We start from the raw sequence: 23,692 nt of genomic DNA on the forward strand, positions 1-23,692 counted from the left end.
TAGTTCGGTGGTGAGGGCCAGGTTTATTGTTGACAAAGTGCAGTCCTAGTGCCCTGGCTTAATGGTTATAGGTACACTAAGATGTATGCCTGAGGCAGCATAGCAGCTTAATCAACATAATGTAATACTGTCCCTAGGCCTGTACAAGATGTCCTTCCTATGCCTTCTCTCTTGATACATTGATACAAATAAGTTAGGTATTACACTCCAGATGGTGTTAGTTACCACCTTTATTCTTGTACCTGGTAGTTGGAACAAAATATCCTTCTCCAATATTCTGTCATTCCCTTTATCTTTACAAGAGGTCAGTGCGTTCCTGTACCGTTTCTTAGTAATGTGTTTATGTAGTTACTTGAGAATGCTGTGTATCTCTGTACCATTCTCTTAGGTCAGGAATGTGCTTACTTGGCTAGCTGATACCCAGTATTACTATTTTAGTAAGGCCTACCCTAATTCACAGCCTTCGGTTCATTCTGTTAATTGTGCCTGGGGCTCCGGCAATATTTACAATATCAGTTGCTTCACTAATGTGTTTTTAAGTTGGAGAAGCTGAAAGCAGACCTAGATGAAACCCGACTAAGTGAGAAACAACTAAAACACAAAGTGGAACATCAAAAGGCAGTCATTAATGCCAAATCAGAAGAATTGCACATGATGTCTGAACGTGTACATGAAACGATGTCTTCAGAAGTGTTAAATCTCCAGATTGAACTAACTGAACTTGAAAGTGTGAAGGTATGTGACTAATACTTTATCAGTGTAAGTTCATGGTATGAACATTCTATTTGAAGACAAATGTCTACCTCTAGTCTCTTCCTGTACTAACACAGTTTTAGAAGGTTATGTACAGTATTCTGCATCTTGTGAATAAACTGGCATACTAATATGGTTCTTCCAAAAGCTAGTAATGATGGCTGGGGCAAAACTTTTTACGTTTGTATGATTGGCACTGGAGGGTGAGAGCCGCCTTTTTTGAGTAGGTGACACTGGAAAAAGTTGGACTGATGCCAGAGTACCTAACTACTACGTAGAAAATACAAGTAAAATCATTTTGCTGCTACTTGTTTTTGGGACAGGCCAGTGTTGAAGAGAAGATGAATGAATTGCAATACAGCAAAGAGCAACTAGAACTTGCAAACAGCAACCTACACAACCAGTTGGAACACCTTCAGGGAGAAAAAGAAGAGAGAGAAAAAGAAATAGTTTCTTACTGCAATGCATTAGAGGTACTGTGCCTATAGTTTTAAGTGCCATAATCTCAAATATCAAAATACTACTTTTCATACATAGCTGGTAATGAGAATCAAAATGTGAGGGGTTTATTCACAATTGCTAGATTGTTAATGATGCAGCACTTCCCACAAGTACCTTTTTTATTTATCTAGATTTAAAGACTTGAGTCTAAGGGATCTTCTGAGCAAAGCAGATATTTCTACGTATGATTGTTCTGTATAGTGTCAATCTAAGATACCAAATATTTTCAATGAAAATTAATGGCAGAGATGTCTACATCTCCTATATACCTTTTAAAAACTTCAATCATATATTGATACTGGCTTTTTCCATAGTTTATACAATCATCTGAGGGGTTATTGAGTAGTGTCCATAAACTTTTGAGACAACAGCTGCCGGGAGGTGGCTTTTCACTTTGTCTTTGAGCTCCAAGAGTTTGAAATTGACTTCCTATCCAAGGACACATGAGTGGCATTTCCGTTGTATTCATTTGTGGGGCTTCTGGGAGGGTATGCTGATTCCTTCTTTCACTGAGGACCATGGCCCATTGAGATGACAAAGGTAGGGGCTGGGGAAAAACAGTTGAAAGATATAGTGCAAATTGTCAGTCCTTTTGGCCATTTGTTGTTCACTTGAGTGCAAAGTTTCATAGTTTTAGATGACCAGCCACTCCTAGATCATCTTACAACGATGTCCTTGATGATGGTTTTTTATCACTTGCATCTTGCCAGAAAGATACCTACCACTTTGTTTTAGGATATGGACCTTAAGACTGAAATCTGTGTCTTTATCATGAGGAGAAATCACTGTGCCCCTTCACCCTATTATCTACATTTTTATTTTCTTCCTACAATTACCAGGCCATATCAGTCACTTGATTTCTTTCTATATTGTCTCAGGATGTCTGTGCACAAACTCACAGCAGTTCAAAGGTGGTGTTTTAAACTGATGAAACAGCCTGTGTGGACATTTGTTTGTTTTGAGTTGCTTATATGCAAGTTGCTTAGATTCCCAATACTTTAAACAGTTACAATGGCTAATCAGTTATTGTTTAAGAGCTGCTCAGAGATTTGACAGCGGACATTGTGCTGGTAACTTGCTGAGATTGGATCTGTACTAAAACATGCAGTCAGTGAGAATAGAGGGTGTAACTACAGTATTGTGACCAGCTTAATTTGGGGACTTTTTTCAAGAAATTTTCTGTCCTTAATTGTGTAAAGTAAGAATCTTTTTATCCTTTGTTCTGAATATCAAGCTACAGAGTAGAGCTATATCATCTTGTTCTAAATACCGTAGATCTAGGTCAATAACTAAGTTATACAGTGCCTGCTGAGATACCCAATTCATTGGGAAGCATGCAACTATTGCTCAATATTTTGCTTGGAACAAAAAAGATGTTTCAGCTGTAGCAATTAGAAATTTTGAATGAGTGTACTTTGCAATAAATACTTAACAGCCTTCCCTTCCCAAAAGCTTCCCTCCCAGCCCATAGAGCTAGGACTTTGGCAGTGGCTCGCCATTGGCTGGGGATGCAGGGGCTTCAGTCCCTTATCTCCTGCATGGTCCCCTGGCACGGGCAGGTTTCCAGAGCTGCAGTCCTAAAGGAGGTGCTAAGATGTGCTCAGCAGCAGCCTCAGGCAGGTTTGTAAAGTTACAGGTAGAGAAGGCACATCCTAGTGCTTCCATTCCTAGCTGCAGCCTCACAAACCTTTCTGCAGCTGAGTCATGGGTGTATGGGTTACTTCCCCATTCTGTTTCCTGGAGGAAGGGAGTTAATTATTCAACCTGGCTTGGGGACCGCTCAAGTGAGGAGGGGTATTGGTGCAAACACCTTGATTGTGGGAGTAGCTTACTAGAGGTCTCCAGGAGCCTGAAAGGTTGCCTGCCTTCCTGTCTCCGGCTGGCTACTACGCAAGTACTGTAGGAGTAATCTAGTACCACTTGGGGCTTCAGTCAGTCATGAGTCATTTTGAACATGGGAAGCTACTACTCACTTTTTGCCTCTGTAATCCCATGTAAGTATAGCTTAGTGGGGAGTGGAATCCCTGTGTGTTTCATATCTGGTCAGAGACAATCTGAAGTGCTCCTTGCACTTTAATATGGAGCTAACTATGGAACAACATGGGGGTGGAGAGACACCCCTTCTGACTAAGCCCCATTCCCTGGAAGAGTGAAAATTCTTGGGCTGAAAGCCAGACAGGAACAGTTCCCACAACACTGCAGCCTGAAGAGGGGCTTCACATGATTATCATGCTTCTCTGCATGTTCCGATAGACTCACTGCCCTGCTTCATGTGGAAGCTTGATAGAGAGCACTGAAAGTTTGTTTCCTCTCACACAAGCGTAAGATTTTTTCAGGTCAGAGACCACCTTGGTTATATAGTCTCCAGCAGAATGGAGCCCTGGTTTCTTGATGTTACCTTCCGGATGGTTGGTTGGAACTCTATGACCAGCTATCATAGAAAATTGGTACCAGCCCTAGCAATGTTGTTTTGGCAGGCACAGTGGACTCCTCCTGGTGTCAAGATTAACTGGAATGATGCTAAACAAGCCTGTGGCTGAATCTATATTTCCCATTATTTCAGAAAGAGGGAGGCGTTGAAATTAATTCCACTATATGAGGATCACATTGCTCTTGCAGTGAGGAAGAGGTTATAATAGCTCTAGAAACCTATAGAAAGCCAGTTTTTTTTCCTACAGTTCCAGGGAAATAACTTTCTCATCACTTTTACGTTATTGTGGCCCCTTTGGAAGGTGGTAATGAATGAGCATTCCTAGAAGTCTGAAGATATAACTCAAACAGATGGAGTACGCACTCAGATTGTACCCTGCTCAACATTCCATCCAAAATGCCAGGTCTTTAGGGCTTCCAGTTGCTGTAGGGAAGGTGTTTAAAATCCTTCAGTTTGCACGCTTGGCAATTGGGCGACTATTTACAGAGAAGGAAAAGATCCCTAGTGATGTGAGGAAGGTGTATGTGGTAGATTTAGTGAGTAGGTTTCCATTCCACTGCAGAAGCATCCTCTAGTGGGAAGGTACCACACTGGTTCTTAATTTTTTAAATTACAAAGCTCAGACTTTATAGGGGGCATACCCATTTCTAGTTTTTTTCTACTATACTTTCAATTCTGCTGCTTCTTCCTGCCCCATTGCTTGTGTTTCTTACTCTATGTGCTTACTACCTCCCAGTAGTGTTTGAATGAGGAGAGAAACTGATGTAGAAGGCAAAATTAATCACCTGATACCTTTCTGCTGGCCTCTTCTCTCATCGTATACACCTTGGTAGCCTGAAAAACTGGAGTACAGTTTATAACAAACTGATTGTTTTCCTCTAAAGGGAGAATTAGACATATGTGCCTTAATGACAGTTATATCAAATTAGTTGTCTTATTGCTAGTAATCAATTGCTGGAGTATTTTTACAGTTTTGGAAGAACTCTTCCAATGGTTTGAGCTGAATGGTAAAGCTCCAGCAAAAACAGTGAGGCACTTAGCTCATGTCTTGGAAACATTTCTCTATAGTTCTGACCTGTAATTTAAACAGACACTGTACTGACTGTTTTTCTGGCTTTAATCTAGAAAGCTCGTGAAGCTAACCAGGCACTCCAAGGTCAGCTGGATCATGCACTGCTTCAGGCTTTGGACCCTACCAGTAAAGGCAATTCTCTGTTTGCAGAGGTATGTTATGCCACAATTACTGCAGAATGTGTTCATTGGAAAGAGCTATAAATACTTCAATCACTATAAACTTGTACCTTCACTTACACACTAAATGCTGATGTATTTGTGTTTCCAGAGGCATCAAATGTGACACTCTACAAAGACTAACGTAGATGTTGAGCTGTTTGTGGGGACTGAGTAGTAGACATTTGTTACTCGTCTCTAAAGTGGTGTGGGAGTTAAGTGTGGTAGTAACATTTAATAAAACTGAATTGGACCACTTTGGAAAAACTTGAGGTTTGGTGGTGTAATTTTGGCTACTATACTAAGCTAAAAGAAAACCATAAGTTGGGAAGGAATATTCAGCTGGATGCTCTTATCTAATGTATTTGGGGAGTTAACTGATGGGGCTGTGTCTGACCTCCTGTAGGAGCCTGCCTGTGTTTGGCTTAGTAGTTGAGACATACAAGTACCGGATAATCCAATCGTATGAAGGGGATCATATCGTCTTACTTGGCATTTAAGGGAGTACCATGTTGTAGTTCTGTTCCAACTTCTCTCTGTAAATTAGTGTAACTGTCATGAGACCTTTTTTTAGGTATATAAAAATTTCATGACAACTTGGACTAATGTCAGTAGGCAAATCTGTGTGTACAGTACTACTAAGGGATCTTAGGAGTTACTTTACTTGTGTAGCTATAGCACAAGGGGCTAAAATCTCTATTTTAATCCATTGACCTTGCTCCTGGTAGTAAGGCAATATCTATTCATTCTAGATGCCTTAGAAGTACATGAAGTGTGTTGTTGGAGAAGTCACACTTCCAGAAGTGTCACTGGTGATGACTGTAACCTCATGTTCTTACCATAACATCTTAAAAATTAGCATCCAATTGACCATCATTATGATTTCCATAGTAATAATGTGTTAACAATGTTCTATAGGTGGAGGACCGTAGGGCAGAAATGGAACGTCAGCTGATCAGTGTGAAAGTAAAATATCAATCACTACAAAAACAGCATGCATTCACTAGAGAACAATTGCAAAGAATGAAGGTATGACCATTATTGTAATACTCCAGGGTTTCCTTGGGGTCTGACAAGACACTGCTTGAGAAAACGGTTTAGGAATTTGATTCTACGGACTATAGGTAAAAAAACGTACAAGTAGTCTTCATACAAAAATAACAAAAAGAATATGTCTGAGGATTTTGTCCATGTTCAGTTTAGTATCACACGAAGACTTAATTTATTGTTATTATTTTATTGATAACTTAAGAAATATTATCAGTCATCCCAAGAAATCAAACGTTAGACTAAAGCTACTTCATCGTGGTAGCTATTTTGTTCTGTTGTCAGTCATTCAATACAGATTTTGAAAGCATGCAAAATAATTATTCTATTTTTGTCCTTGTTTCACCCCCAATACTCATTTGTTGTCCTTTTGCATTAATGTTGGAATCTATTGGTACTCTAATAAGCATTTACTTCTGTGCCTTATTAGAGATTGGCAATAACGTTGGCTGCCTATGCATTGCAGGTCAGGCCAAGAACTAAGCATGTTTTTGCTTTGTTTTTCCTCTGATCCTGCTGCTTTTACTGTCTATTGCTTTCTTGTTCTGATGATCTGTCATCCCTGTCCCAATACTCAACTCAGTCATACAATTCACAAGACCTTTTCTCAAACGTTGAGTACTTTATTAATTTTAACTGACAAGCAAATTAGGATACTATCACATCTAAACATCAAATATTGTGCACCCTCCTGAGTTAGAGCATAGTTGTCCCATCTTGCAGGAAAAACTCTAGGGGAAAGTTGTCCACAAGAAACTCTGAAGACTGCCTGGAAGGCAGCATTTGTGCATTATCTTAAGGTGAAGGGGCCAATTTTGATTTGGGAAAGGGTGGGACTGGATGCACAGAAAGTACTCAACTACCATGTAGGGGGGATGATGATTATGGGTGGGATAGGGACTTCCAACCTTACACTCCCTCCACAATATTACCTGGATGCAGAAATAAGCTTAAAACAATCCTCTTCCAAAAGATAAAAGACTAGGAAAAGAATTATTGCAGAACTTCTGCATACTTAAGATAAGCATCTGGTGCATATATGCACCCAGTTGAACAGCTGAGATGAAATTTCTTGCTCTACATTCCCAGCAAATGTTTGAGCAACTAAAATGGCTAGCCAGCCTTCAGAAAGACTTTCTGATACTTTACCATAATAAATATTAGTTTTGATTTTTGACTGATTTTGCATTTTGGACACCTAATGTCTGAATTTTTCATTTCCCACCAAAGATGAGTAAAAAGCAAAAAATGAAATTCTAAATGTAAATATGAAAGGTAAGAATAGTGACTGTCTCAGTTCCCGTGTTTTAAAATGTGATCATTTTCCCCCAGTTGTTGTGCTACTTACCAATATTTGAAATGACTTTTCTGGCAAGCATTGCTTCTGCCAAGGTGGTTTTCTTTATTTCCTTGTCCCTTAGCCATGCTCGTTCTTCTTCCTTATCAGTTTCCTTTCTACGCCACTCTGCATTGTAATGTTCTCCAGTTCTTGCCTAACACTACTATGTCTAACAGTCCTCAGTTGGATTATCATCGGCTAGCCCTGGAAGAGGAAATCCATATTGTCACTACATGCTTTGGGAGCATCCTTCACTGTGTGGATACCCACTGTTGCCACCCTCTTTCCCTTCCCCACATGAATTCCAAATGTATTAAGGACTAGCCTGTTCCTGTGGGTCCAGTCTCTGAGTGTAGTGGAAAGTGTTGATTTCCATAACTTTTATCACATCTGAAATATTGCTTTCCACAGCTAATTCCTTCCCTTCCTCAGACTGGCAACCAGCATGGGGAGCAGTAGTGGGGGCAATAGAATCTGACAGTGCAGACTGGCTCCACTTTAAAATGAGTGGAGTAAATGTGAAATGAGCTTTCTGCTTTCTGGGAAGAGTAAGGGTGGCATCTCTCAGGAAAGAGGAGTTGGGAGAGATGGTATTGGGTGGATTAGGAGGAGGGTGAAGGAGTAGGAAGAAGCAGAAACTTACCAGTTCCTGTCTGTTACAAATCTTAAGGATGAATATACTTGACCTCAGGGACTTCAAGGGTTAATGCACTTCATTTATCCATCTGTATTTTACTTCTGGTAATGTACATGCTTTGGATATAGTCTTCATTCCTGTCACTTCTATACAGTCTCGTTCAATATTAACTGTGTATTAGGTTGTTAAAGCTGTTTTTACTAAACCAGTGAAATGCAATTCATAATGCCTTTGCCATAGCATTACTTTCAGCCTGTGCTCTTACATAGAGGATATTCACTGCTATTCTGTGTTGCTTAATTGCATGTTGCTTCTCTTTTACTTCATGTACACACATTAGACATATAAATTAAACTGGAGTCTTTGGGATGTGGAGGACAGACCTTCTGACTTTATAGGTCATGTCGTCAAGATATTTTTGGATGGTGCAGATGTTAATTTAATAAAATAACACAACAAAAGACTTCAGATGAAAGCTTTGCTTGCTTTTTTTTTGTGTATGATACTTTGAAAATCACTTCAAAAGCAAGTCAGTTGAATTGATGGTCTTGAATCCACATTTAAGTGTTCTCTCTGTTTGGCTACAGCTGAAATCAATCTTTTAATTATTCATGTGCTTTATAATAGAAATGGGTTTGGTGGATATTAATATTTGTTTGAACATGTGGCATGTAAATGGAATTTTATTTGACGGTTGACTGCTCTGGCTAAATGACTACAAAAAGGCATCTTCTTGGAATCATTCTAGTACACACAGATTCTTTCTTTAGAGTCAAACACTTTTTTTTTTTTACTGCTTGTTTTGTATGGCTAAACAAAAACAAAGCATCTTGTAGCTTTCTTGTGTATAACCAACACAGTTGTACATGAAATTTTAGCTGGGCTTACAGAGGAGTTTGTAACTAAGCTTGGAGAACGTCACTAGGTAATGCCCAATAAGGACAGCTATGACTTGAAAACCAGCCCAGGTTGAGTTGGATAGACCAGCAAGTATTAAAAATCCATCTTTATTGTATAAGAGCATATTTAATATGACAATTGAGATAACTTAATGCCATTTATGTACTTGTAGGAGTAGAAAAGTATTTAAAGTATTGCAGTGAATGTCAGCTGCTGAGTTAGGACTGCAGTCCCCTAAGTTTCCTGGGTAAGGATATGGGTTCCGAAAGGTTTTTCTTTGAGTCTTAACATTGGAATGGTTTTTGCTTGATGTTTAGCTACAAATGGCTACGCTGCTCCAGATGAAAGGTTCTCAGGCAGAACTTGAGCAGCTAGAACGCTTGCAGTCAATGTTAGAACAAAAGAATGGTGAAATAGAAGATCTTCTAATGAAAGTGAGGCAACTGGAGAAATTTAAGGTACGTATTTTACAAACTAAACCTGTAAAGTTGAACTCTTGTAATGTGGGACAAATAAGTTCTTCAGAATATGAGAGGAGACTTTTAGCATAAACTCTTTATTTGTAATTTAATTGTAATTCAACAGTGCTCACAACTCTTATTTAGGTTGGTAACGGTCTCCGTTTTACAACTATTGTGTGCATCTTTTAAGTCCTAAAGAGTGCCACAACTCTAATTTTTATTCTTGTATTTTAAGGCCAGAGGGACCATTCTATCACTTAGTCTGACCACTTACATATCACAGACTACCATTAAATTTCACCCGGTTTTATATGTATTGAGCACAATAATATGTATGGCTAAAGGATATCTTCCAGAAAGGCTTCTAGTCTTGACTTGAAGAAATAGAGTATCTGCTACTACTTATTAGCTTTTTCAAATAGCTAATTACTCCCGTTGTTTAAAAATGTCTGTCTTCTAATTTGAATATGTCTGATTTTAGCTTCCAATTATTTGGTTCTTGTTATCCCTTTTTCACTAAATTGGAGCCTTTTGGTACCCTATATCTTTCTCCCATGAAGGTATTTGTACACTGTAATCAAGTCATTCTCAATCTTTTTAATAAGCTAAACAGAGCTTTATAAGTCATTGACTGTGAAGCATTTTCTCTGGCCCTCAAGTAACTTTTGTAGTTCTTCTCAGCACCCTCTCTAATTTAAAAAAATAAAAAATTTGGATACCAGAACTGGATGCAATATTCCATTGTTTCAGCAGTGCTGTATACAGAGGTAAAATCTCCTCTTCTCCCCTTCACTTGCCACTTTAAAATAAATGTATTTTGCTTTGTAAAGGCTAGCTGGTCACTGGTATTCAGTGGTGCGTGTGTGTGTGTGTGTGTGAGAGAGAGAACTTCAAGGGCTAGACCAGGGGTAGGCAACCTATGGCACGCGTGTCAAAGGTGGCACACGAGCTGATATTCAGTGGCATTCACACTGCCCAGGTTCTGGCCACCGGTCTGGGCAGCTCTGCATTTTAATTTAATTTTAAATAAAGCTTCTTAAACATTTTAAAAACCTTGTTTACTTTACATACAACAATAGTTTAGTTATATATGACAGAATTATAAAAAGAGACCTTCTAAAACTTTAAAATGTATTACTGGCATGCAAAACCTTAAATTAGAGTGAATAAATGAAGACTCTGCACACCACTCCTGAAAGGTTGCTGACCCCTGGGCTAGACTAAGGTCAGACCTGCTAGGATAAATGCACTGGTTTACAGGACAGCTGGAAGCCTAAATACCCAATCTGGAGGGGCAGGGATGCAGGTCCCTGCTTTGAGAAAGGTGAGGCCTAAGAAGCTTGAGACATTGCAAGCCCTCACAGAGTTCAAGAAGGAGATCCAAGGGGCAATTGATACCATGACTGTCTCAGTTCTGGTATCAACAAGGAGACTTTTTAATTCTGTTTTTTACTAATAATCTACAGAATGTTTGGGTAGCTTATGCTATGCTGGAAAAGGAGGGGTAACTTTTTAATCAAGGCTTTTTGTGTACCTTTGAGACAGGAGGATCTTTTTCAGTTCTGGCTGCTTCTCTAAGACAAAATTTTGGATGAAAACACTCAAATGAAATGAGGCTCTTTCTACCTCAAGTTTAAATCCCTTTATAAAGACTACCTAGCAAGTAGCTTTTTCTGTAACAGTTGTATTAAAATTTTGATGGAATAGTGAAAACTGTAAGAATAGAACTAATGCACTTCTGAAAAAGCCACTAGTTGACAATTTTTTAAACTCTTCCCTTGCATCAGAATTTATATGAGAACATGGAAGAATCAAAACCTTCTAGTAGCAGTTCAAGAGGTGGAGAATTTGGAGATGGCTATTATACAGATCTGCTTCAAATGAAACTTGAGAACTCCAAGTAAGAGTGTGGGGGTTTCGAGCCTAGAAATAGAATTTAGGAATTGTTTTAATGTTTAAAAAAATACTTGTAATCTATATCAACTTAGAGCTGTCTTGCACTCTGCCATTTCTTGGTTTGTCCACATATATTCTGTTCTCGGTGCACATGGACCCTAGGTGCTCAAGACTGGAATCTTTAGGTCATCAGTATCCTGCGTGTACCAGTAGCACAAAAGACAGAGTGGCCCCAGCTGCCCCTCAGTTATTTCTCACCACCTCTGACTGAGATGGAGCTCCTTGGTGCCCATGATTTTTACACATGCTTTTTTTAAATTACAGTTAGCTGTGTGCATATTAGTTTTGAGTACAGTCAGTTAGGGTACCAGCCTGTTTGGTAAATTCTGATAATTTTATTATTTGGAAGTTTTAACTTGCTTATTTTGTTTTGATTTGTTAATTCTCCTCCCCAGTACCAGGACTTGGGAATGATCTATCTTAAGTCTTCTGGCTTTAAGTATTGCCCCTTTTGCCAGGCAGCAGTTCCAAAAAATGATGGATACATGAGATGTCTGTTCTGTCTGGGGCATCCCATATCCCCGACAAATGTGCTCTGGTGCAGTCTTGAGATTTGGAGTTAACTGCTGCTAGTACAGAGGCCAGAGCATTGGATCAACTCAGCATAGTGCTTCAACATTGGTCATTATGGAACTAGTCCCATTGGTACCACTCCCTTTAATGCTACCAAGTCTGTATTAAATGCACCAGTGCCAGGCATGCTGGCACCGTCAACCCACCCAGATGCTTTACTATCTGACACAGAGGCTTATGTCCCTGTCCCTTGGTATTGAGAGAGGATATAATAATGAGTTATCTTAAAGTCTGCTCTGCTCTCCACAGGGCTACAGATCCCTTCCATGTTACTGAAGAGCTTTTATCTCATTGGCATAGAGTGCCTCCGCAAGGACGATGCCCTCTAGGATCCCTTTGAAGCCTAACACCCTGGCTTCAGCATGCCCCTTCTTTAACACCTAGAATGCTCATTTTCATCTTTTCATCATTTTTTTTTTAACCTTTTATGTTAGTCTCTCTGTCCAGGAAACTGAAATCTACATTATTGATGTGATTGTGAAAGACATTATGTGGCTTTTACTACTACTGTCAAGGTTCCTTCCCCGCTCTGAACTTTAGGGTACAGATCTGGGGACCTGCATGAAAGACCCCCTAAGCTTATTCTTACCAGCTTAGGTTAAAACTTCCCCGAGGTACAAACTTTTTACCTTTTGTCCTTGAACCTTTATGCTGCCACCACCAAAGTGTCTAACAAAAATAACGGGGAAGTGCCCACTTGGAAACGTCTCCCTCCTCCCTCAAAATATCCCCCCAAGCACTACACCCCCTTTCCTGGGGAAGGCTTGATTAAAAATCCTCACCAATTTGCATAGGTGACCCAAACCCTTGGATCTTAAGAACAATGAAAAAGCAATCAGGTTCTTAGAAGAAGAATTTTAATGAAACAAAAAGTAAAAGAATCACCTCTGTAAAATCAGGATGGTAAATACCTTACAGGGTAATCAGACTCAAAACATAGGGAATCCCTCTAGGCAAAACCTTAAGTTACAAAAAGACACAAAAACAGGAATATACATTCCATTCAGCACAACTTATTTTATCAGCCATTTAAACAAAACAGAATCTAACGCATATCTAACTAGATTGCTTACTAACTCTTTACAGGAGTTCTGACCTGCATTCCTGCTTTGGTCCCGGCAAAAACATCACACAGACAGAGAGATCCCTTTGTTTCTCCCCCGCCCTTCTCCCTCCAGCTTTGAAAGTATCTTGTCTCACTGGTCATTTTGGTCAGGTGCCAGCGAGGTTATCTTAGTATCTTAACCCTTTACAGGTGAAAGGGTTTTTCCTCTGGCCAGGAGGGACTTAAAGGTGTTTACCCTTCCCTTTATATTTATGACAACTACTCTAGGGTTTCTTAGTTTTTATTGTCTTGGATTTTAGTTCTAGAGGTCCTTGGATTTACTTTCATCCTTAGCTGTATATAAATTAATGCCATTGCCACCCCCAGTCTAAGGTTACATGTTACTCTTATTTCAAATTGAAGAGAAAATTGTGTATCTAAAATATTATTGGGAACTTCCTTCTGGTTTGAAGTCCAGGTTTCATCATACAGAATAACAGTAGTGTGCTCTTCTCCTAAAATGATCCAATTTGGTACTGTATGCAGAGGAGCAAATCCTCGGCTTCAGTGGAGCCATGACAATTTAGATCAGCAAGAGATCTGTCCCACGGTCTTCAGTATTTAGCTCAAATGGACTACTCCCCCTCCAAACACTGAAAGTACAGGCTGTGAAGTTGAAAACAAAACCAAATCTTATTTATCCATGCACAGGTTGTGATTTGGGAGGGAGGGTTCTCTGATTAAATTTGTATTGTATAATTTTCACTGCGGTGTTAGATAACTGCTTGTTTAAGTAGCTTGTGTTCTCCATTAATTAAACTATTATTCCTATTCTAGAAATGAAGAGACTTCAAAATTTCAACTTTGGGTTGGGATTTTTCAAAGCTCCCTAGAGGAGCTTCCAATTGCAGTTAATTGTTCTAAGAGGATCTGAGCAACCAAATACTTTAGCTTTGAAAGCTCACTGTAAATTGTTACCTAATTTGACTCTTGTGAATTTTAAACTTGTCAATTCCTTTTCCTTCCCAGTAAGGAGACCGAAACTTTGAGAAACGAACTATCCTTACAGAGGATGAAAGCTTTGTATGAGAGCCAGAGGGTTCTGGAGGTAGAAAGGAAGCTTTTTGCCAATGAGAGGCACCTGCAGGTTTGCCAAAGTGAGAACATGAACTTGCGAGTTATGCTGGACGAGCTGAAAATGAAGTATGAACCTGAAGGTAACTTTTTCTGATCACTAATACAGTTGAACAAAATAAATACTTGAGCCTCTTTTGCTATAACTAGGTTTTTGTTAAGGCACTAGTTTTCAACCAACTAAAAAGACATCTTCAACCTGACCATAAACACTCTACTGAAACAAGTGACTGTAAAACATCCTACTGTCTTGTAAGTTGCTGAACAGCAGTGATTTTTAAAACATTGCTTTATTGAAATGAATATACTGAACTAGTATACTGACTTTTAATTTCACAAGTCTGAAATCCGTGTGCGTGTATATATAGTTATACATGTGCTATAGAATTCTGAAACTAAAACATGGAAATTCACAGCAAATCGTGAATGGAACTTTTGAAGCAGGATGGAAACTCTGGATGCTAACGTTTTTTTTTACCAGTCAAAGACACTTGGCCTGCACATTACTTTGTGGAGATCTCTGAAGAAGTTCAGAGTTGTTTTTGAAAGTGAGAGTTGACCATGTAACTATCTCCTTCGTTAGAGAGAATCTACCACAGCCATGGGTGCAAAGCAGTGACTTAGCACTCTAACCTTGCCCATTATTGTCCTAGCTTTTAAAGGCAAATTTTGTGTTGGAGTCCACCGCTTCCTACCCTTTAGAGCCCAAGCTCCAGCCTGAGCCACAGTTTCAAAGGGCTGTCTATGCAGCTATTTTTAGAGTGCTAGCCTGAGCCAGAGTCTGTTGACCCAGAATGGGAGGCTCACTGCCATGGACTGTATAGACATCCACTGAGTACGAAATCTTTTGTGGTGCTGTTTACTGAATGGGTTTACCTGTTGAACTCCTTCCTTTCTATATGTCCCTCCTCTTCTACTCAATATGGCATAGTTGGCAAACAAAACATTTCTCCTCCACTAGAAAATGGTGGTCAGGTTGAATCTCTCTTGAATTCACAAAATCTTGCCAGAAAGGAGCACATGCTGGTTCAGTCTGACAAGGCTGCCATGTCAGTGCTTGTTCATACTCTAAGCCTTGACTTTTTTCCCATCATAGCTCAAACTGGGGAGAAGTCAGAATGCCACAGTAGTTCCTTTATTATGAGTGAATTCTTCCAGAGTCTGCCTCCCTGAGAAACCTGTTGGGTGCTACTGTGTGGCCACTACAAAGCTTGTGGATGCAGCTAATTGTTTAGCTGACATTTAATCCTACAATGGAGATTTGAAGGAGTCCCGGAGTCCACAAAGAGGTCAGCTATCTCAGGTACTGGCAGAAAGAGAAGTGCAAGCTCAGATCTCTGCCAGTCCGAGACATTATCTCTAAAAAGGAAGCATTGGTAACATTTTTTAGTTTCTGTTGCCTGCAAGAATGTTTTACAGCCAAAATGGCTTTTTAGATGTAACTGTTGTCTTGTTTCAGCAGTGGAGCAAAGCCTAGTTTGGTGTCAATGAAAACTGTTGTGATTATTTCTAAATTTTCCATTAGCTTCGAGCTGCTGGGTATGCTGATCACTGTATAATCCTCATTTTTTTTCTTTTAGTTGTCTTGGGACAATTGCAATCTTCCTTTGAATTTCTTCGAGCAGATGAGATGTGTACACTGAAAGATTAGATTAGAGGGCAGGGTGAGAGTGCTGCACCATTGTGACCATGTGGGGAGGATCAAAAATTGTTTTGAAACGAACAGAACAATTTTTCTGCTGAAGCATTTCAACGGTGTGAATCCTGAGATTGCATCTCCAGAAAGTTTACTAGAATCTGAGTTGCGATTAAAAATATTTGAAGCATTTTTCATACCAGCTGTAACCAAGTGCCTTGTAAAATTACAGCTCACTGACTGAAAACAGATATAATGCAAGTTCTTTCCTTATATGGCTAATGCATTAAAGCTTTCAATCAGTCTTTCAGGCAGTGAGAAACTGAGGCACATGCAAGAAAGATGCTTTCAGGTGACACAGTAGTTGAGTAAATGTGGAAAACACAACAAGTCTGGGAACTACTGAGAATCTTCACACCAATAGTGGTAAAAGGATGCAAGGGGGCATAAGAACAAATTGCCAGATGAGTTAAGCAGGTGGCAGCGAATCCTTGACCGTCTTAAAAATTCCCTGGCTTCCAGGTCCCTTCAAAGTAGAAAAGTTTTTAAGATAGAGTGATGTGGTCACGCTTCTTCATAACGATTGGAAAAAAAAATAAAAATCAGCATTTTTGAAAGTTAAGTGTTGGAAAACCCTAGGGTAGGGGAGGTTATACTTGCCCTCCTAGAGATGAAACTATGGCCCACATGAAGAGTACTGCAAAAATAATAGGCAGATATGTAGTGAAACAAATGTGGAAGAAGTCCATGGTCGTGAAGAAAGGAAACTAAAGTTAGGAAATGGAGTACTGTGTGAGGTAGCTCCTTCTGCCTAAAAGAAGCACTTGCCTTTCATTTGAGCAATATGTCATCAGTAAGTTTTAGCTACCAGGATAACAGCCCAAAATGTCAGAAAAATCAGAACACACAAAAGGAGGTGTGTGCAGTTAGGTATATCTGCTTAAAAGGGGTTGGTGAAAATTTTAAAATAGAGGTGAGAGAAGGAAATCGGAGCTCCCAGTTAAGTTTTTGAATTTAAGTCTTTTGGGACACTTAAATGTATGTTACTAAAAAGTCACTGTCTGATAGCTCCATCAGCATGGAGGCAGTTAAACATCTTGGGATGGTCTGTATTAAACAAATTGTCACCTAAATAGGTTCAATGCTATCTTGCTGGTTTCAGTAATTGTATGAACACGTAAGTTTATTTCAATTACCAACATGTATGTTTGTATACAAACATAACTATCATTCTTCTCTAGAATTAATTAAAATCCCTAAAAGCATAAAAAGGAGGGAGAAGATTCCAGTGGACATGACTGCTGAACCTGTAGATAGCAAAAATGCTACAGTAGAGGAAACGACTCACTTTTCATCTCAAAATAAGGAAGAAAGAAAGATATGTTCCAAGAACTTGGAGCCAAGTGATGCCCCTCAAAGAAAATATGTACTTGTGCCAGCGCCAACGAACTTCACGCCTCTTCCAGCAACACAGCTAAAGGCTGAACCTGAGAAGGACAGGAAAAGAGTTAAAATCAAAGAAGATAACACCAAAGGTTCAAGTGAAAGAAATGGAAATAACTCTCTAACTCCAGTTGCCTCCAGGTCAGTGTCATCTTGTGTGTATGCTTATGGCAATCAGCGCAGACCTGCATCTGTTTTTTTTCGCTGCATGAACTATGCTATCCACTTCTTTATCTATTTTCTCAGTGTTGCATGCAGTGTAATTCCTCAGTTCCGGCTGCCTACGCTCAACTTTTCAAAATCCTTTAAAAAGGCTAAAATGATTGCTAATGAAAGTAACTCTTAGAATCATGAACCTGGATCTTGGGAAAAACTGATATTTAAGGTTTACTGTTGTTCAAAATATCAGTGTTTTGATTTGTATATCTTTAACTTAACCATGATAAATCAAACTTCATTTGCAGAGGCTTCAATATGAGGCTTCTTTTCCTGGTCTGTTTGAGGCTGCCATACAAAACTGACCTTGGCAGGGTTTAGGGATTGCATTCCAGGAGTCGTTTGAAAACTCAAGACTTAAAATAATACATAACCTAAAATTTGCACTTCACTAAAAAATGATTACCAGTAGCTTTCAAATGACTTTTTATTATTCAAGATCATGTTTTAATGGATTATGTAATAACTTTTTGTTTTGAAAACTAGTATTTGTCAAAGTTACTAAAACTTTCACCGTTTTATTCAAAATTTAAGTAATGATTGATAGAGACCAAGCACTGTGTACAGAGGTCCAATGATTTTGTCTTTGTAAAAGGAATGCTACTTTCTGTTTTCTGTTCAAGTTAATATTCTCATGTGGGAGCATGTGTGGGTACACAGAAATCATGTGAAGGCTAATATTACTCCTTTGAGCTCTAATGACAGGACAGAAAGTTTATGTAAGTAAAACTAGAGAGAGCCAGCATTTTCTGATATTTCACGTCAGGCTCTGCACACAATAGAGTGTAGCTATGTTGAGAAGATTGCTGAGTGAAACCATTCTGGAAGGAGGGTGGAATAGAATGTTGAGTGGGGGGAAAAAAGCTAAATTTCCTTTAAAAAGTGTTCATTTTCCATGAGGTGTCCAGCTGCCTTACTGCTTTTCTCTTTACCATGTTCTTGCCTCAGTCTTTCAACTTAGTATTGCATATAGCTCCCCGTGGGGCAAGCTAGTTTGCCAGAAAATAATTGCTGCAGGAATGTGAGCCACTCCCTTTAATGCTGACTCTGTCTCCTTTATAGTCCCCCTCAGAAACTTCCCTTTTTTCCCCTCCTCTCTTGTCTCTGAAATATTTTTTTCTTAAGCTTCTATTTAGCATTGTTCATGGTACAGCATAATGCTTTATATTGGAACCATATATACTACAATCAAACATAATACAAACTGTTTCCAAAGCATATGGAAATTAGATACAGAGCTATGCTGAATGAATGTTAACGGTTGTGAGGTCAAAGTTAGGAAATGCTAGAAGTAAAGATTCCTGTGCAACCTCTTTATTGCTTCCTTGTATGGATATAATTAGAGACAATTAAAATGGTGCGATCACAATATTTTTTTGCAAAACTCAAGTCTCATTCACTGCACTTCATAACTACCCTGTTTTATATTTACACTATTTAGAGAAGCTTTAAAATATAAATTCAGAGAAGATCTGATGAATAATAGGAGGATACACTGAGAAAGCACAATGGGTTGTAAGATTGCAACATCACTGGGTTGGAAGAACTTGCTGGTTCCATTTTAATTAGTAGGTTACATGGACTGGGGGTAGTAAGGCTTTGCATGATGAAGAGGCTGTAGCTTGGGGAAGTGGGATTACTGGAGGTATTACATATATGCAGAAGCATGGAAAAGGGCTTGGGTGAGAAGAAAATCAAGGCAGCCTCAAGTCTGTCATGAGAAGAACAGAGGGGAATATGGCAAGACAAAATCAGATATTGGTCAGGGAAGAGAAGAGGGACTTAAATGCTAGAAGATGATGCTTAGTATTGGCATTAGTTACTTAGAGTACCTTTTTAATGGGTGACAGTGGGCTTACTAACAAACTAAATTATGACAAGTGTCTGTTTCAACGCATGTGGAAAAGGTCGCAAAGGTTCATTTAAGTGCACGTACAACTTGTAAGAAATATAAGGAACGCAAAGGTAATTATTGGATTCTCCTTCTGGCGTGTGTCGTATAATTCAGATACTGAATGTTTTGGTTTGGGGGGCACAATTTGTGAGCTTTCAATGTAGTTAGAGTAGAATCTCTCCCCTCCCAAACAGTCTTATGAGCTTATTGTCCAACTGATTTTAAGTAATTTAGTCACAAATACTGACTCCCACATCCCTTATCTAGGAGAAAGGTGAGGAGGAATGAGCAGGAATGTCAAAAATTGGGAAGGCCTGAGAGGGCCAAATTGGTTATAATGGTTTTTGGAGTTTCGGGCCTCCGTTGGGGCCATCTTGCCTTATCTAGAAGGGAAGGAAGCACTTAAAGCTGGATGTGAAAGAGGTGCCCAGGTATGACTAACTGATGAAGCAACATCAGCAGGCTTTGGAGAAAGTAACATTAATAGTTCATGGGTTAATGGAAGGCTGTTAAAATGTGTGGCATTTCTGAGAGTGAAAAGGTGGATTAGAGAAGTCGGCTGTGGGTTTGAAGGGAGGAGGAAGCCAAGGAGGAAACTGTGTCTGACAAATGGAGGGTTTGGGGAGTAAAGGAGGGTGGTGGGTGAAGGAAGACTAAATAAAATCAAGCAAAATTTTTAATTTATGGGAATAATTTTTATTTCTCCTGCACCACTTTATGTTGGCCTAGATAGCACATAGATATAGAAAAGAAAAATCAAAACTCTAAGGGCTTTTGGTCTCTATAGAAATGTTGGTTTGTTCTCATTGGTTTTCTTTTCCCAGGAAGAGGAAAGTGTTCTGACTCAACTATTCTAATTTCATTTAACTCTTCCTTTTGGATTATCCTGATTGTGCCCCCTGCACCCCTAGTGCAGACTCATTAGAGAACAGCAAGGCTTTCATTCCTGTTTGGCAAAATTCTATAAGCCTGTTTAGCTCCATTGAAGCCTGTTTAGATCATGATCCCCAGAGGGAAGAGCAACTGCTTTACTCAGTGTCCATTCTTTGAAATTTGTGATGTTCCATCTTGAAGTTTTTTCCTGAAATATCTTTCTGTGTAGGAACCAGATTGCATGCTATTTGGCAATACACAGTCCTTCATTCTCTGATTAGTTATCACTCCTCAGCTCTCTTCCATAAACTTGTTGTTTCTTTCACGATATACTATAATGGAGATTGGCAGAAGAAATAATGTGAAGGAGAAAGGAAGTTTACTTAGCAATAACCAGAGTTGAGTTCACTTAATGTACCCAATAGATACTTGCTGTACATCCTCCTTTTACTTCATTAGGGTGGAGAAGCACAGATGATGGTTAGGTAGAGAGGGTTTGTATATCTGACTTGACAGTTGCCTTTCTGTCAGTTGGCTTAATATATTTTGGTTTAGGTGAAAAGCTTAATTACCTGATAAGGTAGGTAGGGGGGTGTGTGTGTGTGTAAGTAATACCTCAGTCAGACAAGATGATGTTTGCTTCAAGGTAGAAATAGTCTTAACAGAACTCTTGATTTGGGTAATTGGTACAGTAACATGTTGCAGCTTGAAACTTGCAGACATACGTGGTGATTTGTTATTAGGGCTCTACCAAATTCACAGCCATGAAAAAGTGTCAAGGACCGTGAAATCTGGTCTTCCCCTACCATAAAGTCTGGTCTCTTTTTTGTGCTTTTACTCTGTGCAGATTTCACAGGGGAGACCAGTGTTTCTCAAATTGGGGGTCCTGACCCATAAGGGAGTTGCATGAGGGTCACAAGGTTATTTTAGGGGGGTCGCAGTATTGCCACCCTTACTTCTGTGCTACATTCAGATCTGGGCAACTGGAGAGCAGCAGCTGTTAGCCAGGCACCCAGCTCTGAAGTACCAGGCCATCCTTACTTCTGCACTGCTGCCTTCAGAGCTGGGCAACCAGAGGGTGGCGGCTGCTGACTGAGGGCCCAGCTCTGCAGGCAGCAGTGCAGAAGTAAGGGTAGCAATGCCATACCATGCCATGCTTGCTTCTTCGCCGCTACTGGTGGCGGCTCTGCCTTCAGAGCTGGGCTCCTGGCCAGCAGCTGCAGCAGCACAGAAGTAAGAGTAGCAGTACTACAACCTCCCCTACAATAACCTTGTGACACCCTTCCCCCCCTCCATTCTTTATGGCTCAGGACCCCTAAAATTACAACACCGTGAAATTTCAGATTTAAATAGCTAAAATCACAAAATTTACAATTTTTAAAATCCTATGACTGTGAAATTGATAGGGCCCTATTTATTATTTGTGGACGCAGTTATCCAATACTGGGCCTATCTTGTAAAAGTTTCTGGTAATGTTTCACCAGAATTTGTAATGTAAGCATACTGGATTTTAATTGGCTTTCTGTGTGTTTTAGCCTTCAACCAATTTTTTGTCAGAAAACTCAGCCATTTTGTGTGTGTGTGTGTGTGTGTGTGTGTGTGTGTAAGAAAGCTTGGATTATGTGTGGAGTCAAACAAAAGCTCAGGCATAGGTTAACTGCTTATTTTTAATCAATTACTGTTCATCTGTTTGTTTACACTGTAGAAACCACTGGTTAAATATCATTATCAAGAGATAATGAGCAGAGTAGCACACTTTCAAATCTCTGTCAGAGGGGCTCTTTTCTTGTACACTTTAAACTGCCTAAGGGACTTACAGGTAGTGGTCCAGAGGGCATCAAGGGAAGGACGGGTGGGGGAGCCATCAAGCAGAGGGAGCACTAGCAAGAAGATACTTGGCAAACAAAGCTCCAAGTGCTACAGGAACATAATTGCTTTTTTAGAGGAAGCTCATCAATCTCGCTGTTCAACAGACTCCTTACCAACCATGAAGTTTGCAAGATGGTTCTTAGAGTATATGTTGCTATGAGTGCATCCACCTCGGTACCATAGTATGTGCATACGCCTGTGCACTCTTGATTGGAGACTGGAAAGTAGTGTTTATGGGCCTGTGCCTGCACAGAACAACATCTTGTGGTCCAAATAAGAAGATATCGGCAGGCACAAGCCACCCACCACTCAGTTCCTGCTCAGCCGCCTACAGTTTGAGAGAAAGTCTTTGCTGTTAGCTGTTTCAGCTTCTTGCCTTTTTCACCTTTTGGAAGTCTTTATTCATTATTGTTTGTTTCCCAGTTATTTACTTAGTTCTTTTTTTGTGTGCTTCTGAAGAGGGATTTTTCCTCTCATACTTCTGGACCTTTGTGCCAGAGCATAATTTATGCCTAGCACACCTGTGTTTAAGTCCTACCACAGGTCTTTCCCCTGCAGTGATGGACATTTAAAGTAGCCTGTGGTGTTTGAGGGACTCCCATATCCCCTCAAAATTCAAGGTCTGTCTGGGATGTAAGGGTAGGTCCAAAAAAGACGGGGAGGCTAGACTAAAAGTCCTCCTAATGGAATGTTCCCTAGGTCCAGAGAGAATCCTCTCCTTCCCCGTAACATTGACCTAAAAATTGCAGGCTGCTTTTGTCACTGGTCCAGCTTTGTCTGTGACCACGGACCTGAAGACCTCATAGAAGAAGCAGCACATATCCCTAATCTTGGTGCTGCAGGTCAGCCCACAAATAACTGTGAACACTTGCCTTCAGCTCTTTGTCACGTCTGCCTCTAAGTTCATGACTCCCTACATGAGATTACACCTCAGATGTCCCTAGACATGGTTAAGAACAGTATATACCCCAAACAGATACAACTGCTCCAGATCGGTCACAGTGCCTCTAAAATGTGTTGGATTACTTTACATGGAGGAAGAACCCACAAAGGGTCTGTGGGAATCCCATTCTCGCATCCTACGCTACCAAATTTTCTCACAACAGACACCTGTCTGTTAGGATAGGGAGCTCAGTTGCAGGGAAATACAGTTCAGGGCAAATGATCTCTGCAAGAATTGACACTTGACATCAACAGTTCGATATGCTTGCCAAAACTTTCTCCACAACCTACAAGGCCACTTGGTCAGAGTAGTGCTTGACAACAGGGAGGTGATGTATTACATCGTCCACCAAGGCAGAGCAAGATCCCAGTCCTTATGAGCAGATTTGCTATGATTCTAGAACTGGTGTATTTCCTGTCGAGTAGACTTATAAGTGGTCTATCTATCTGTCCTTCAGATTACGATCACTGACTCCCTGAGCAGACACTACTGGCAAGACCACAAATGACAGCTCAAAGATGGTCATTTGCAGCATCTGCCAGACCTGAGGTCTACCACAAATAGATCTCTTTGCCACCCTGAATGACTCCAAAAGTCACCTGTTTTGCTCTGGGGGAGATGCGCTGATAACGCCATAGCCTCATGCCCTGCTTTTATACTTAACTGCCGAGACAGTCCTCAAGACTGTTCTCAAACTATGCACGGAAAGAGAGAGCTATTCTCATAGCACCCGCCTGGCCAAGATAGATGTGGCACTTAGACCTCATCCATTTTTAGGAGGTGGCACCCTTATGACTTCCTACCACAGAGG

At 40.0% G+C, this 23,692-nt stretch overlaps 1 protein-coding gene across 4 annotated transcripts in view; it reads left to right on the forward strand.

The window, feature by feature from the left end:
* The window catches only part of SPDL1 (spindle apparatus coiled-coil protein 1), a 48,549-nt gene that overhangs the window by 15,820 nt on the left and 9,037 nt on the right, over nt 1-23,692 (forward strand). For 3 of the 4 annotated variants that reach the window (XM_073355956.2, XM_073355955.2, XM_073355957.2), the window contains exons 4-11: nt 541-735; nt 1,077-1,226; nt 4,811-4,909; nt 5,834-5,944; nt 9,156-9,296; nt 11,087-11,199; nt 13,903-14,090; nt 16,885-17,432. In XM_073355956.2, the coding sequence (XP_073212057.1) occupies nt 541-735; nt 1,077-1,226; nt 4,811-4,909; nt 5,834-5,944; nt 9,156-9,296; nt 11,087-11,199; nt 13,903-14,090; nt 16,885-17,432 (1,545 nt within the window). Of the gene's footprint in view, nt 1-540; nt 736-1,076; nt 1,227-4,810; nt 4,910-5,833; nt 5,945-9,155; nt 9,297-11,086; nt 11,200-13,902; nt 14,091-16,884; nt 17,433-23,692 lie in introns of those variants that run through there. The other variant, XM_073355960.2, reaches the window with a different exon arrangement.

Source organism: Lepidochelys kempii, chromosome 8, assembly GCF_965140285.1.
Source record: "Lepidochelys kempii isolate rLepKem1 chromosome 8, rLepKem1.hap1, whole genome shotgun sequence".
NCBI classification, from domain to species: domain Eukaryota; kingdom Metazoa; phylum Chordata; order Testudines; family Cheloniidae; genus Lepidochelys; species Lepidochelys kempii.